This window comes from Diadema antillarum, unplaced genomic scaffold (genome assembly GCF_040938485.1).
Source record: "Diadema antillarum isolate AM-2024a unplaced genomic scaffold, OU_Dant_1.0 seq00001285_RagTag, whole genome shotgun sequence".
Taxonomy (NCBI): Eukaryota; Metazoa; Echinodermata; class Echinoidea; order Diadematoida; family Diadematidae; genus Diadema; species Diadema antillarum.
In genome coordinates this window covers 13681-30000 of record NW_027272064.1, presented here as the reverse complement: position 1 = coordinate 30000, position 16320 = coordinate 13681, and the positions used below count along the sequence as shown (strand labels likewise).

The 16320-nt window shown below is 38.5% G+C and overlaps 1 protein-coding gene across 1 annotated transcript in view; it reads right to left on the bottom strand.

Annotated features, from left to right (window-relative positions):
* The window catches only part of LOC139707937 (receptor-type tyrosine-protein phosphatase gamma-like), a 37905-nt gene extending 23706 nt beyond the window's left edge, over window positions 1–14199 (bottom strand). Inside the window, exons 1-3 of the mRNA XM_071619932.1 lie at window positions 14110–14199; window positions 13846–13916; window positions 5923–6020 (exon numbers count right to left, since the gene is read on the bottom strand). Of these exons, the coding sequence (XP_071476033.1) occupies window positions 5923–6020; window positions 13846–13915 (168 nt within the window). The 5' untranslated portion in view covers window position 13916; window positions 14110–14199. The remainder of the gene's footprint in view (window positions 1–5922; window positions 6021–13845; window positions 13917–14109) is intronic.
* Window positions 14200–16320: the final 2121 nt, after the last annotated feature.

Here is a 16320-nt window from a genome sequence, read left to right as displayed (position 1 = left end):
TATATTTTACTTTCGCAAATAGTGGCTCCTCACGAAATTTGCATAAGTTTCATGCATGTGAAAATGTCTGGTAATTTACAGTACAGAGAGTACTGTAAAACGAGGAATTTTCGCGTGCACTTTAATTTCGCGAATTTCGCGAGCGCCAAAATTCGCAAAATTAAAATGCACGCGAAAGCTTTTGTCTACACTACATGCATTGAATGCCAGTAGCAATTCGCGAAAATTTCATGCACGAAAAAGGCTGTCGGCTCCAATTCGCGAAAATTTCATGCCGCGAATATATCGTGTTTTACAATATACTTAACTTCTGTTATTGCTATCTTGCCTTAAGTGCAATTTAACACCAATTTCTAGTTTTCTTTAGTGAACAGTAAAGTTAAACAGACCAAATGGGATACAGGCCTCATCAAAATCAGATCTAAAGTACATAAAAGTTATTAAAGTTTAGTTGTCCATGCTTTCATTAATCTGTAATACAACTTTAAATACTCAAATTGGCAGCAGTGATGATGTCATCACCTGACAAATTTCCAAATGAACTACACACAAATCTCCACTAAATACCTTTTTTTTTTTACACAAATCAATGAGAACAAGCTACATCCTTCATATCAAATCATATAGTACATGTATCACATTAATCTTGATTTTCAAAATATGAGTCTTGTTTACAAATAGGGACTGGGATATTCTCATTTATTTTTTTGTCTTACAACCACTGTCAAAGATTGTGTGCACACATAGCATTTTATCTAAAAAAAAGAAAGAAAAAGAAATGATCACACGATGCTGAATTGTCAGTGTCCTGGAAAGTATTGCAAATATACTGTAAAAGTGGATATTTTTGCACGATTAATTTTTTGCGCAGAGCCAGGTGAGAAGAGTTCCGCATGTTTTTAATTCTATGATCTCAGGACATCAACTACTGGAACATAAGGCAGGCAAAAATATAAGCATGCTTTTATTTTCGTGCCAGTTTCTGGTTGCGCGAAACGCATGAAAATTTCAAAACCGCAAAAAAATTCCACTTTTACAATATCTCAGAATTTGAAGCAACGTTTCTGGAGTATCCACCAGAGGTCGTCCTAGAGAATCAGATAAGACAGGATGGGGAAGCCAATATGAGCTCAATTTAAGAACATGGGATCTCTCACAGGTCTTCCCTGCATCACAAACACCAGTGAGCACAGCTCTGCTTTTGCCTTTCCTTCAACTTTGATTACCAAAAATATGAAAAACTTACAGCCCACCTGCTCTCCATTAAAAAAGAAAAAAAGAAAAATGACAACTTGGACCATCATTCTTCCTTGCCCATCGCACACCGCAAGCTTATCTGCCCCGCTTCTAAATTTAGATGGACCCCAACACTGCTGGTACACTCACAAACAACAACAACAACAACAAAAACGGGGCCCAGGCTACACAGTTCCTTCCAAATTCTAGTCCTGTGAATATTAACTTGTGCGTCACTGAGAAACAGGTTGCCATGGAGACCCTTCACCCCCTTCCCTCTTTCCTGCTCTTCCTTGTTAGGTGATGAGATACATGTGTCATCTCAACCTTTTGCTCAATTATTTGAAGATGGATATAATTGCCTAGTGAATGCCCCCCCCCCCCACTCCTCATTGTACCTTATGAATAAAGTTTACATCCCATCTTTTCATCTTAACTTTAAAAGAAGAAATAATGGAGGAACACAATGGTGAGGCAAAGAAATGAAAAGTTCAGGGCCAAGTATGTCTAACAAAAACAAAAACAAAATAAAAACAGCTTTTTCAGAACAGAAGGGAAAAGTATTGCTTGATGTTGTTTGTCTTTCTTTTTTTTAAAAGAGGATACGAACACAATCATCAGGATTTAATTCTTAAACCATCCCACCAAAAAACATATAACTTTATAAAATCAATACGTCCCATATTATTCATTCTGATGTCCCTACATTGGAACATACACACACATGGTCTTCCACATTCCCTTTAAAATTTCCTCTTGATTTGGTTTCCGCAGAAGATAAAGATCGCGCTGAAATTCGCACTTGCTGTAAACATTCAGTTCAAATGTGTCTAGCTTCTCCTGGGGGGAAAAATAAACTTTGCCAAAATTTAAACCAGGACTTTAAAACATGACCGCCCACTTTCTCACCTCAATATATTTTTTTTCCTAAAATGCAAGGTTGGCTTGATTAGCTGCAACATTAAACTGACACAAGCTCTTGGGACAAGTTATATTTGGAAAAGGGAAATTTCCATTTTCGTTGGTATTAACTTGCGTGCACGGTGATGACATTACCCAACCTATCAATTTCTACTGCACGGGTGTTTACTGGCCAAATTAAACAAATTTGAAACTGTCTTTCCACACATGATACCTAATGATGACAGCAATGTGTGTGGCACACTGGATTCATTGCAACATTAAATAGATAGTCATATATTAATTAAAAAAAGAATCACTGACAAGTTTTTCTTCATACTCATATTCAATAACAAACAAAACACTGAAGAAGTAACTCATGTCAATCTTGAGCACAAAAAAATTGAAAAAATAAAAATGCAGATTTTTCCTTAAAAATCTTGTTGTTACATCACTGTCTGATGAAAATGTCTAATTTCTCATCTACACGTGTACATTGCACTACATACAAATGTATGTGTGGTAGAGGTGATGTGCTGATACATCTTCTACAATACATGGTGATAGGTTGCCTATGCAATGTCATAGATATGCAAAGTATCTTCACACTTCTTGCCCACATCTCTTGGACTGAGAAATGTCAACATTCTAACTTTTCCCATCAAGGAAGCCAGGATGAGTAAAAAGCCTGGATAGATCAATGATGTCATGCTCTTATCATATCAGAGAGATGCCTTTCTCATGTATCCCATTTATAGCTAGTGGCTCATTCCGCTATATTTTCAATATCGCATATAGTGTCTGCTATATATACAACATTTATGACAATCCCATGCAGCACACAATTTATGAATATGTCTCCCCATATGTATTTTTTATTAGATGTAACTTGATTGCCAAATATTGAGCCCTGATGATATTATGTCTATCAATTCAAGCCCGCCCCCCCCCCCCCCCCCCAAAAAATGATAATAACATTAATATGCAAGGAGAGTAAGACAAACATAAGGCAAAACATATAAAACAAACCAAACAAATTAATGATCTGTCTCTTTACTGCAGGATGAGATCATATACAGTGCATGAACCAGCAGCTGCAAAGATTTGCTGAATGTGTTTGAAAGATGCTGAGGTTTTTGTGTGCTGACAAATGGTCTTAGTGGTTTCAAATTGTCTAACAGGTCCCTCATCATCTCCTTGAAGAGCCCTGTTATTCTTCTGCTGGGCTGTGGTTCCTCCTCACAGGTGCAAAAGGTCACTGTGTTACCCATAAGACACAAGTCAAACATGTCAGCACAGAGCTTCTTGAACAGATCATGTGTCTGTAACTTATTGACTTCCAATTGTCTGAGCAATACTAAACCTCAGGAGTTCTGTTTTGTTTTGTTTTGTTTTGTTTGTTTGTTTATTTGGGTTTTTTTGCAAGATTTGTTTCGTTTTTGTTTTTTTTACATTCCATTAAATTTACTTGTGTACATTCCATCAAATTTCCAAGTGTACTCTAGAGATGACAATTCTATTGAGATTGAAATGAATCAAACTATTAACTTGAAATGAATCACAATTTGGTAGTGAAATAAACCTCATCATATTTAAATATTCCCCTTGTGTGTTCAAAACCATTTCCCCTTATGCCTACTTCAGGTTGTTGTTGTTGTTTTTTTGTCTTTAAATAAACTAAGCATGGAGTTGAAATTACTAATATAATATTTTTGTGGAGGTACAATGTATCACATTATACATTATACACAATCATATCTTTGCAAGTGAATGCTTTTGACATACATGAACTGTCCATAGCCTTAGTTGATAGGGCGAGGAATGAGTGGATAAAGAGAATGGAAATTCAATCTCTCTGCGCGTTAATCTCCCCACTGGACCTCACTCAGTGTCACGAAGATAATCTCAAACACGGAAGAAATGTCACCGCGCCATCCAGGAACACAAGTCACAAGAAATAGCAGCCATCAGAGCAAGTAAATCAAAGTGTGCAACAGGCATCATCAAGGTAAATTTCGGAAATGGACCGAGAGTGACCCGACGAAGGGAAGATTAGTTCTACAGCTGTTGGGAGCACACGCGTACTGGCAGTCAGGACGAGGAGAAACATGGGTCATGTGAACAAACGGAGGCCACCTGGTTTTGGAATCGTGAGGATGTGTCACCTGCCAAGCGACATCAGTCTAACATCCCGTGGACGGCACGAGACAACACCCTGTGGCCTGTCAAAGCTCGTGAAAAATAAAAAGCCTTCAAAAGATATTTTTTTGTCTTAAATTGACGAAAGAGGAGTGAGGTTTTCTTCTGTCTCCACTGCCAGAAAAGGGCATGAAGTGCAAGGCTTGACCTCCCATACCACATGGTGGATGAAAACACGGCAAGGTATGCTGTATCTTATCAGGACTTGATCACATGACGCAAGCACAGATGAAAAACTTTGCGTAAGACGTTGTCATCACTACATTTTGGGGGAAGGGGTATCAAAAAGATTTAATAGATGCAAAAATAGCATCTTTATTCCAGAATCAATAGTCTCTGAAGGTGCTATTTACATGTCAAGGTTTGTATTGCATCTTGAGCCCACTAGAAGATTCACACCACAAGTTCTCAACATAAAATCTGAGCAAATTCATCCCATATTTTCATGTCTCTTGGCAAACACAGGCAGGATTATGATCCAATATCTAACACATCATATTCTGATGCTAAAAATGCCATCAACAGGTAAAAGTTTTTGGAAATTGTGAGTACAGGCAATAGAGGGCAGCCATTTATTTGTAGGTTGCCTGGATCGTCTGATCAACCTGTTCAATTCAAGCTGATCTCTCACAAGCCTAGTTCACACTGAGCTAAATTAGTTTCAAATTTAATTTGAATTTAGCTTTTAAATTTTGATGATAGTGGAGCACCAAGTGACTTCAACTTGAAGTTAGGGACAGTGTGAATGCTTTCATAATTACTGAACTTCAAGTAATCCTGGACATTCCTTACCGCAAGATTTCTTGTGGTTAAGGACAGCTCGATGATAAGAGTATCCCCCTTCCCTGTTGAGCATTGCACGTGGCAGGCCCGAGTGCATGAAGTTTTCAATATTAAAGTTCTTAGTTAAGCTCGATCCCCCTGACAGCTGAACAACTTCTGACAAAAGAGAACACTTTGAACTGTTCCATTTTGTATATTTCGAGTGCATGCTGCTACTTATTGCCACTGGCAGCAGCTCCACTTTAACATTTTGGGCAAATGCTCACAACGCTTGAAACATTGGTTATTGCATGCGGCACACCACACTTTCGCACTTTATTATCCTGTGGTACTCACTGATAAAAACTTATCATTGATGACAAGCATGATGTAAACAAGCTTGTAGTTAAAAGGTAACAATGTCACCTACCAACAATGGCAAGGTGTTCAATTTAATTAATGAATTCAACTCAAGTACGTGTGCCCATGATTTTTCATCGTGGCTACTACTAACACACTGAATAATCAGCGCTTATTGAAGTCGATGCAGGGCATTTTGTCAAGCAGTTGCCATGGCAAGGGTACCATGTGAACATAGCTATAAACTATGCCGGTGTCCTTTACTGTAGCTAATTGGGTAATCTCTTTAAGACATTAAAGTTTCATGTTGCTAATGGAAATGGCATCTCATCAGAGGAAATCCTTCTCACGCTCTGTTTTCTCTTTGTATTTACACCTCTCTAAAATATGGTTCTGCCTTTAATAACTCGTGGATGAAGGACACCAGCTTTGCATGAAATGACACTACTCGCAAGATGGACTAACCTCATATTCAGCTGCAAATCCACCATCGCTGTTGGCGTGGTTGGCGATCACGTGACTCTCAAACTTGCTGATGTGAATAGCCGGCTCCTCCAGGTCATCTGAGGTCACGAGGGAAGAAAAACAATACCACAGAAAGAAAATAAAAGAGTGGTGAAAGTTTTCATCTTTCCAAACTTGGGACGCTACTTGATAATGTCAGAAATCTTGTACAAATCTTTTCCTTTATCATGCTGTATTCATCTTGGGGGCACTATGGCATAGTGGATAAGACTCCTGACTCCTAATTGGAGGACCCGCGTTTGATTCCCGCCCATTGCTTACACATACATCATGGACAAGATGTTTTCACCCACCATGTCCCTCTCGACCCAGGTGTATAAATGGGTACCTGGCAATGCTAGGGTAATAATAATGGCAGGGCCCTCTAGTAGAGCAGTGGCAACACTGAAGAGGCTACCCGGGATAAATAAAACCTTATTAATATCATCTTTAATATGGACACAGAGAGGGAAAGAGATGCACTGTTGCACAGTGAATGAGACTCTTGACTTTCACAGGAGGTCCTAAATTCGAATCCTACATTGTGCAAAGGTTCTTGGAGGAGATGTTTTACCCATGATGTCCTCCTTTATCCAGGCATAAAAACTGGTACCTGGCAATGCTGGGGTAATAATAATGGCAGGGCCTTTTGGTAGAGCAGTATTAACACTGAAGAGGGTACCCTGGACAGGTAAGACTATGTTGTAGTGATAATGGAAGGGCCCTCTGGGGGAACAATGCTTTAAGAATACTGAAGAGGCTACCCTGGATAGGTAAGGCTATGTCATCACTATCTTCATTATCTTTGCCAAGGACAGATGATGTTATGTTTTCATCAGTGTTTACTTGTTTGTCCATGTGCAAAATAACTAAAAAAGTTGCAAAAAGATTTGGACGAAACTTGCAGGAAAAGTTGATAATGACACAAGGAACAGATGATTAAGTTTTGGTAGTGATCTGGGAATTTTTATGAATTTTTGATCTTTTGACCTCTTGGGCCAATGAAATCGGGAGTTCAAGCTGCACGTATTTGAGGCTTGCATTGTGCTCACTAAAGCCCATGTTCTGTTCAAGGCAGCACAAAGCAGCAGGACTTGTTAAGCTGATGACATCAGCACAAGGTTTCCATATTGGGAAATGGGAGATTTTTAGCATGTATGTATGGGTGGGATGAGTTGCTTGGTGGAGGTCTGTGCTCTTCGAGTGCTTTTCTAGTTGTTACAATTATATGGGAGGGGGGGGGGGGGGGGAGAAGAAGAAGACTAAGGTTGAGTATAGCGCTTTTTTCCAAGGTCAAGTACTAAATTTTTCCAATAAATCCTGCAATAATTTCAAGCCTAACCCTTCACTGCCATTTTGCTTTGAGATATAGATCAAGTGACAAAATTTTGAACATTCTCTTTCACTCGTTATGGAACAACACTCGTCCCAAACCCACTCAAGTTTTTCATCTGCTGTCCCAATGGAATTTAAGGTTATACCCACAAGATGTAGTTCTTCCAACACTCGAAAGTAAGAGCATAATTATCACTTTTGATACATCCTGAACAGCTAAACCTACATGTGTGTAGTTGAATCAAGAGGCCAGACATTCATACAATGTATGGCACTGGGTGAGTGTATAATAAAAACGAAAAAATACACAGTACATTACAACAAAAATGAAACTGAGATATGCCTTGACCAAGTTCTACCGGTAATAGCCATCATTCGACCTAATCAACACTCATCTTTTGTGATGATAATGGGGCACTTTAATTTGACAGGAAGTGCAAGATGTGTTCTCATGTGGTATCGGAATACCACTGGCCCATAAACAATGGCAACAACTTCCCTTTCTGGGTAGGAACTGCTGATCAATTTCTTCTTCAATATTTGGGCCTCTGCATGCATTAGCTGTATGGCTAGAAATGATGATATGCAGGCTTTACTACGGTCATACAGAAACAAGAAAAAAAAAAACACACACACACAAACACACACGTGTGAAATTGAAAGTGCAGTAGAAGTGGAAATTTTTGTGGTTTTGCTTGCTATATGTACATTGTACCACCATGTGATGTCTTGATTCTGGGGAATTAAAAACACATGAAATTCATGTTACTCAGCAGAGTGTGACAAATTACTCGCATGAAAATATTCCCTTTTACAGAAGCACAATGTGTTATGGAATACAATAGAATTTATAAGGGGACTCTACACAACAGGTTTCTAGAATACAAGCCCCTACATAACCATAAGCTACAGTGTACCATCTAATCCCTAACCCCATCAACCCCTCCCCCCCCCCAAAAAAAAAAAAAAAAAAAAAAGAGAGAAAAATATCTATATTGACCTTTATGTTACTTTTCTATTGCATGGGGGCAGAGGTTAGGTTGGTGAATCTTTCTGAAGTTATTCTTAAGGTGAATGTGACAGACAAACATACAGACAACTAAATCGATGTAAGTACACAGTGAGGGGTCAAGCTGTAACTATCATGGCAGAACTACATAAATTTGGACTGGAAGCACAATGTAGTTCGGCCAGAATCTTTAAAAAACTTAAGTTGTGTAACACTGTGCTTACTGTAGAATTACCTGTTGAGGACGAGTCCCGAGAATACTCAGGCAGGTATCTATGGGAAATGCATGTTACAGCAAAATTAGCCCATCCTCAACAGATTAAAAACCCTACCAAGTCAACATCCACTTATCAAGGCAAAGATTCCAGGTACAGACTTACTTATCATATTTACAAATCTTTAATCTAAAACATAAACAAAAACAGATTTCTTATGTTGCTTGTATGCAGCCATTCTTGGCATAGTGATGGAAAGTGAAATTTTTAGGGATCTTTCAACGGTGGCTTAAAGAGCGCCGACAGCCGACGACGTCAGTCAGTCAACTTTCTTGACATCATCACATCGCACATATTTTCACCAGGGCATCTTTTCCTGGCTAAACATTTAGGTAGGAGCATGAACATTGGGACAATGGAGGCTGAAACATGAGTCAGGGACCATAAAAGATACTGTCACATGATATCAATCTGTCCTTCATGGATGGCTCTTTCTTTGCCATGTCTTCCTAGGAGGAATGGGGTAGGGGAGGGGGGATTGAGGGGTGAGGGGTTAAATTAGGGGTGATGAAAGATGAGAACACTTTTTGAGTCTTCTTCAATCATCATGCTAACCATCTCATGTTGAAGGCAGCATCCTCCCCAATTGTATAGGATCACAGAAGGCTGGGAAGGGGGGTGGGGAGGATAGAGGAGAAAGAGGGATGGGGGGGGGGGGAGGAAGGATATTCATATAGACATTGAATGATGACAGCTTTCAGTCAAAGCGGTTTCTAGAGACCTTCAGAACATTAATGCTATGTTGCAGAACTTTACCTCCCCGAAAGGCGAAACCAAAGACCATTGTTATGCGCGCACGCATGGTTTAGATGAGATAAAATGAAGGATTGCTTTCGAGACTATTATTTCATTGCTGCATCAATTTGCGTGATGCCTCACAGAGATATATCATCATACACAGCTCTTGACTAGTTGTGAAATGTGATTGTCGTGTCGTAGCACACGTCCAATTTGGGACTCAGCATGGCAATATTAGAAGATGTTGAGATTATGAAATGACATAGTCTTTTTTACCCAGGGCAGTCCTCTTCAGTATTAGCACTGTGCTTTTAGAAAGACCCTTGCCACAATTATTAGCTATCCCAGCAATTATACTGTTCTACTGCTATCACGGCACGAACAGTTGTGGTCTTCCACTCCATTGATGGCAGCACCAACACTGTAAAAATTCATCACCTTTGGAATGGACTGTCAAATTTTCTTCATGCATCACAGACATGTTCTACTAATATTGCTCTGTTTATTGAATCCACATATTTGGGCTAAAGTCCCCTTTAAGCACTGCCAGGCACCTATTTATATACACCTGGGTAGAGAGGTACATCACTGGTCATAAATCTCATTTAATGAGGGAAGCACTCTAGGCTTGATGAGTCTACCTCAAGGACCTCCTCTTTCAGGGCCTACAACTTCGCCTAGCACTCCACAGTGCTTGGAGCAAACTCAAGGAAATCCCTCATTTTGCTACATCTCCCAATACTTTGGGCTACACTACATGACATGTTATTATTAGTATCTTGAGGCACATAAATACATTGTACTGTATATCAGATTGGTAGACAACAACAGTTGCATGTAAGACTACTGCTGTTCAGCTAAGTATCACTTGCACACAATAAGGGGGCATATTACTGTCATAAAAATTCCCACAAAATGACAAACTTTACTTCTTATGAAGTTTTCTTTAAAAAGACCAACAACAAGGTAACTTCTGGGCCTTGTTTCACAAAACAAAGGTAACTTTATACTTAAGGTAACTTGGCAAACCAATGGTAACTACCATAGCAACACTTTTCAATAGCCAATCAAAGCCAAGAAATTAATGATGACTACCATTAATTGTAACGTTACCATGGTTTTATGCAACATGGTCGTGATCACAGTGTTTTATTCCCCCGACAGAATTGACATGCTTCCACTTTTTATCCCAGGTTGTGAATGAGTAATTTTCATGAGGGTCCCAAAGAAGCCATAATCTGATGACTAATGAAGGAAATAAATTAGTGGGACGGAACAATTGCCAGCAGGTATTTTTGAAGTATATACTACATTATATATATTCAGTATGGAAACCTTGAAACTCCATGATTCAGTATGGAATCGGCGTTTCCCCTGCACCAAGGAAAAGACCCGTCTATAAACAACTTTGTCTTAATTTACGCAAAGCTGAGAGGAGCTTCGAAGGGGATCTCTCAGAGAGTTTCAAGGGAAATTGTCAAGCAACCATTCCCAGACAACAGTCAGTAATGTGTGTACTATACCATGAGTCAGCAAGGTAGGAAAAATTGCATTATTACTGAAGAGATATACAAAAAATAAACAGAGACAATAACAGATAAAAACACAAATAGAATACAGATTTACAGATGAATTTGGAAGGGAGATAAATGGGATAGATACATGTATAGATCAATAACTAGACATTAAGTGGTAGATAGAAACAGACATAAAATATATACATATACAGAAATAGATAAATAGAAGCAGATTAAGATAGAGGTGATGTGGTCGACAAATGGGAATACAACAAAATATTCTTCCTGACAAAGTCTGAGCAGAAAGAACAAAAAACACTAGCATGAATAAAATGAAACATGCATAGGAGTACATGTAGCAAGCATTCATGAGAGAAAGCAGCCACAAATGTGACTAACTCTAGAAAGAAAACAAATGCAACCAAGGGAATATAAGTATAAAAAGTATAAAAGAATCATGTGAAAGAACATAAATATAGTTATCACGCAGTTGATGATCAAGTATGATAATGATGATGATGATGATGATGATGATGATGATGACAAGATGATGATGATGAAGAGGATGATGATGATGATAATAATAATGATGACAATGATGATGATAATCAGGGGCAGATCCAGGAATTCTGTAAAGGGGGGGGGGGGGCAACTAATATTTCTGGTGCCACTTCCGGGTTTCATTTCATTTTTTTCTTTTTATTTCTTTTGTTTTTAACGAAAAATAAAGGGGGGGCGTGCGCCGGTTGCACCCCCCTCTGGATTCGCCACTGATAATGACAATGATGATGATGATGATGATGATGATGATGATGATGATGATGATGATGATGATGATGATGATGATGATGATGAAGATATATCATGTGCATGTGTGCGAGTGTGTGTGTGTTTGGGTGTGTACTGTCTGGATGTGCTGACAGGGGTAAAGAGAGAAAAGGCAGAGGGGGAAACTTGAAAGGAAAATGAGGGGAAAAAGTGGGGACCAAATTGCTTGTCCTCTTGGGGGGATGTGGTTTCATGAATCATCATCACAGGGCAGGAAGAGCCCTGCAGGATGAGACTGCTTGTAGAGGTGACAGACCCAACACAGAACCTTATGGGTGGGACTGAGTGAAACACAATAGCCTTGTGGGGCAAGTAATGTTGGCTGCAGCAACCTGCCAGAACTACTTCATGGTGGAATGACTAGCAAAAAAATTTAGTCTAAAGCACCACAGAAGCCTTTACTTTTCCCCATTCCAGGAATGACCTGTTGATCTCTTTGTGTTCTACATTTAGTTAAACAAAGGATTAATCAGACAGTACCAAGCACCCTTGTGTTCATAGCGGAACTCACTTATCATATGACAGATGATATTCACGAACTCAAAATAACATAAAAACTAGAAATAGCACCGAGAAGTTCTGGATAATGTCCGAACATCAGGTAATATTCACTAACGAGAAGGGCTGCCAACATCCACACACTTATAACTCCGGAAAGTTCAAAAAAACAATACGGGAGATACATGGCTGTTTCAACAAAGTCATTGTCAATTCAGGCTTGCTTTTAGATATTTGTTTATCAGACAAGAAAATATGCCTGCAAGTTCACAGGGAGCCTCCAGCAGCACAAGGGACACTTTGCAGCTCTGAATTCAAGATACAATGAAAAGTATTGTATATCCCACCCCAACCCCCCCCCAAAAAAAAACAACAACAACACTACGGCAAAGTCATGTCGTCACAGCTTTGATTTTATTGGTAGGTTAAGTTGGCCTTGTTCAAAGTACAACCGTTGTACAAATGTGTATACTTATACACATACTTTAACAACATTTCAATCCATGAATGCAAAGACTTAATGTGCAATACGTTCTTTTGGGACAGATGTTGCAATATATCTGTTGAATGGATAATTATTTCTGTAATAAGTCTCTCTCGGTTAGGGACATCCCCATCCTCACTCCTCTCACCATCCCCTCCCCCCCACCCCTACCCCAATCCCATTCCCTTCCCCCCACCCACTAGGGTACTATTTGTTGAAGATCACAAGATGACATGTTCCAATTTTCTGGCAAGCTGCAGCCCACACTGTGACAATGAGACCAGAGAAACAACAAACATGGCCATTGCCAATTTTTTTGCTCAGAACACAAAGCAAAGAAACTTTATGTTTCTGCTCTTACATCTTGCCAATAACCCAATCTTTGGAACTGTGCAACAAGACAAAGGCTTATGATGGTGTAAAAAAAAAAGAAATAGTTGATAAGTTTTGTGTTGTTCAAAACACAATAAAAACAAATGCTTGTTTTTGCTAATACATCTTGCCAATACAGTGTGTGCCAGACGAAGTCTTACAATTTTTGTTATCTGGTTGAGAATGTTTGTGTTTGAACATGCTCTGAATACAAAGGACACATGGTTTTGTTTCTCCGTCAACAACTTGCCAATGATGCTTTCTTCTGGGTGTGACAGGACAAAGCCCTATGATTCTGAACAGGTGGCAGAAATGAATAGTCATTGACATTGGAGCTTGAGGTTCTGGGAAGGTTTTTTTTTGGGGGGGGGGGGTAGTAGTGGTTGGGAAGAGAAATCAAGTCATATTTTAGGGTTGAAGGTTGGGGTAGGAGAATAAATCCATCCAGAACAGACAGTTTTTGCACTTAAAAACTTAGAAGCTGCATCTTAACAAAAATAGATTATGATGGTGATGGTGGTTTTGATGACAATAATGATGAAAATGACAATAATGATGATGATGGTGACGATGATGATGATGATGATGATGGTGATGATGATGATGATGATGATAAGACGATGATGGTGATGATGATGATAAGACCATGATGGTGATGATGATGATGATGACAATGATGATGAATGATTATGATGATGACAATGTTTATGACGATGATGGAGATGAAATTAATACGTATGATTATAACTATAAAACATCGCTATAATCATCATCATCATTACTCCTACTACTATTACTGTTATCATTTGACGTTTGGGAGCGACATACCTGGCCTGCAGAAGGTGGGCAGGGTTCCGTTGCCATTCTTGACAAAAGTCATCCGGTCCTTCTTTCGCATCCTGGACAGAGAGGGAGACACACAAAAGAGACAAGAAAAGAAACAGCTATATTAACTCCATGGCTATTCCATTAGCGAGTGAGAGACTGCAAAGAAGAAAACAAACTTATCATCAAAAGTGCTAGATAAAAAGAAGGCATAAAAATTTATCACTATCTGAAGTTCCAGTGTTTGAGATGAGAGGTCATCCTTACTATCAACTAGAGGCAGAATCAAGACTGTCGTCTGGTAACTGCAATCACACGATATCACCAGTATATGTGCTACGATCACAATATGCATGTATTAGAGGTGCAACATCCAAAACCGAGGAAAAAGAACACAAAAAAAAACCGGAGTCAAAACTTGATCGCCAGATATCACGACTGAAATTTGAATTTGACGAGTTCCTTGCATATCCGTGTGCGTGTGTATGTCAGGGAGTCACAGGTGATTGTGTTGGGAGAATGAAAGTGGCAAAGAATCCAAAATATCAAGCTGTACATGTATATATACCTCAGTTTACATAGCAACTTCCCTTCGTTTTAACCCTGGAAGACCTTGTGCACTTTCTTTCCTGTTATGCTATTCCCACATTCTCTTCCTGAGGATATTCTTTTTTTAATCTCCCTCATCTGATTTATTCTTTCACAAGAAACTGCATTGCATTTGATTTAGTTCTGATGTCAATCTTTACAGAAACAATGGTGGTGTACATTGTACATTCTTCTAGAAACTGCATTGCATTTGATTTAGTTCTGATGTCCATCTTTACAGAAACAAAGGTGGTGTTATTTGTACATTCTTCTTCCGGTGAGAGGTTTGAGTTGCCAATTCTAATGTGCACAGTTAACGAGCACTCATACACTGATTGGGAGAAATGACTGATAATTTTTCCCAAAAAATAATATATGTAACTTCAGGGAATGCAAACATAACAGTAGTGCACATCAGTGAAGTTTAAGGAACAACAACAACTACAACAATTTATGATGTCACAGTAGAGCAGTGATATACATGTATTACTAATATTTCTTCATTCAATGAATCCACATGTGCATTCAAGGTAAATTTCCCTTTAAACACATTCTCCAACTTCTCATTAAAAAAGAAAAAAAAAGGGGGGGGGGAAGGATATTGTAATTTGAGCCGAGAAAGAAACAAGTATCAAATATGCTTTAAAAAATACTAACTTGGGAAGACTTTTACTTTCCAATATCTCTGAGAGTGATAATGAATACTAGTGTTTGTTAAATCATGAGATATTGTAAATTGAACCAGTCAAGTTCTCTACATTACAGAGAGTGCCAAAGTTACTTTAGAGAAAAATGCATTTGACGTTTCACGTTACGCACGATTAATCATCATTTGCAAACCAGCAAAGCCACTTTTTCTTTGAAATCATACCAAATTTCGGTCTAAAATTGTCACAAGATAGACAATGCCTTCTACCACTAGATTACACCAAAAACCTAAAATTTGAGTATTTTTTGTCCTTAAACACATATTCCTTCTCCATGCCTCCTTTTTCAGCATCATTATATCCATGCCCTAAATATCATCATAAACATATTTGATATACCTATAAGAACACAAGAGAGAAGAATGCCACATTGTGATGCTTGATATAAATGCTGACATATTAGAAAAGAATGCAAATGTCATGCACTACACATCGTAGGCATCTACATTTTGGTTTCTAAGTCACGGTTATAAACAACATGAAGATAATGGGGAATGTGCCAAGTGTAATTAGTGCATGTCATTATCCTTTTGCCAAATTTGGGTGAATCATGCATACTTCTGATGTGTTTGATCATGTGATCTTTTGGAGGGAAGATCACACAGTTTATGTATGCAAGAAAAGTTTTGACCGCCAAAATCTCCACTTTCTTATCAACATTTGAGCAAAGGAATTTTCTATGCATTATCGATACCCCCTGCATATCCTATATGTATGTCAGCACTTTAAAGGACAAGTTCACCTTCATAAACATAAGGATTGAGAGAATGCAACAATATTAGTAGAACACATCAGTGAAAGTTTGAGGAAAATTGAACAATCGATGCAAAAGTTATGAATTTTTAAAATTTTTGTGTTGGAACCGCTGGATGAGGAGACTACTACAGCTTGTGAGTCATATGCGTACAACAGTATAAAGAAAATGTAAAAGAAAATTCAACATATTTTCACTTTTTTCGCATAATAAAAGAGCTCTTGACTTGCCTCTTTCTAAAGGCAGGGGGAATAATATTGCCCATAACATTTGTCGGTAAGGAGTCAGGGGAATGTGTACTTTTTTCAAAAGATGGAATTTTGTGAAATTCTCTTTATATTTTCCTTATATTGTTGTACGCAAGTTATTCATACACTGCAGTAGTCTTCTCATCCAGCGGTTGCTGCACAAAAATTTTAAAAATTCATA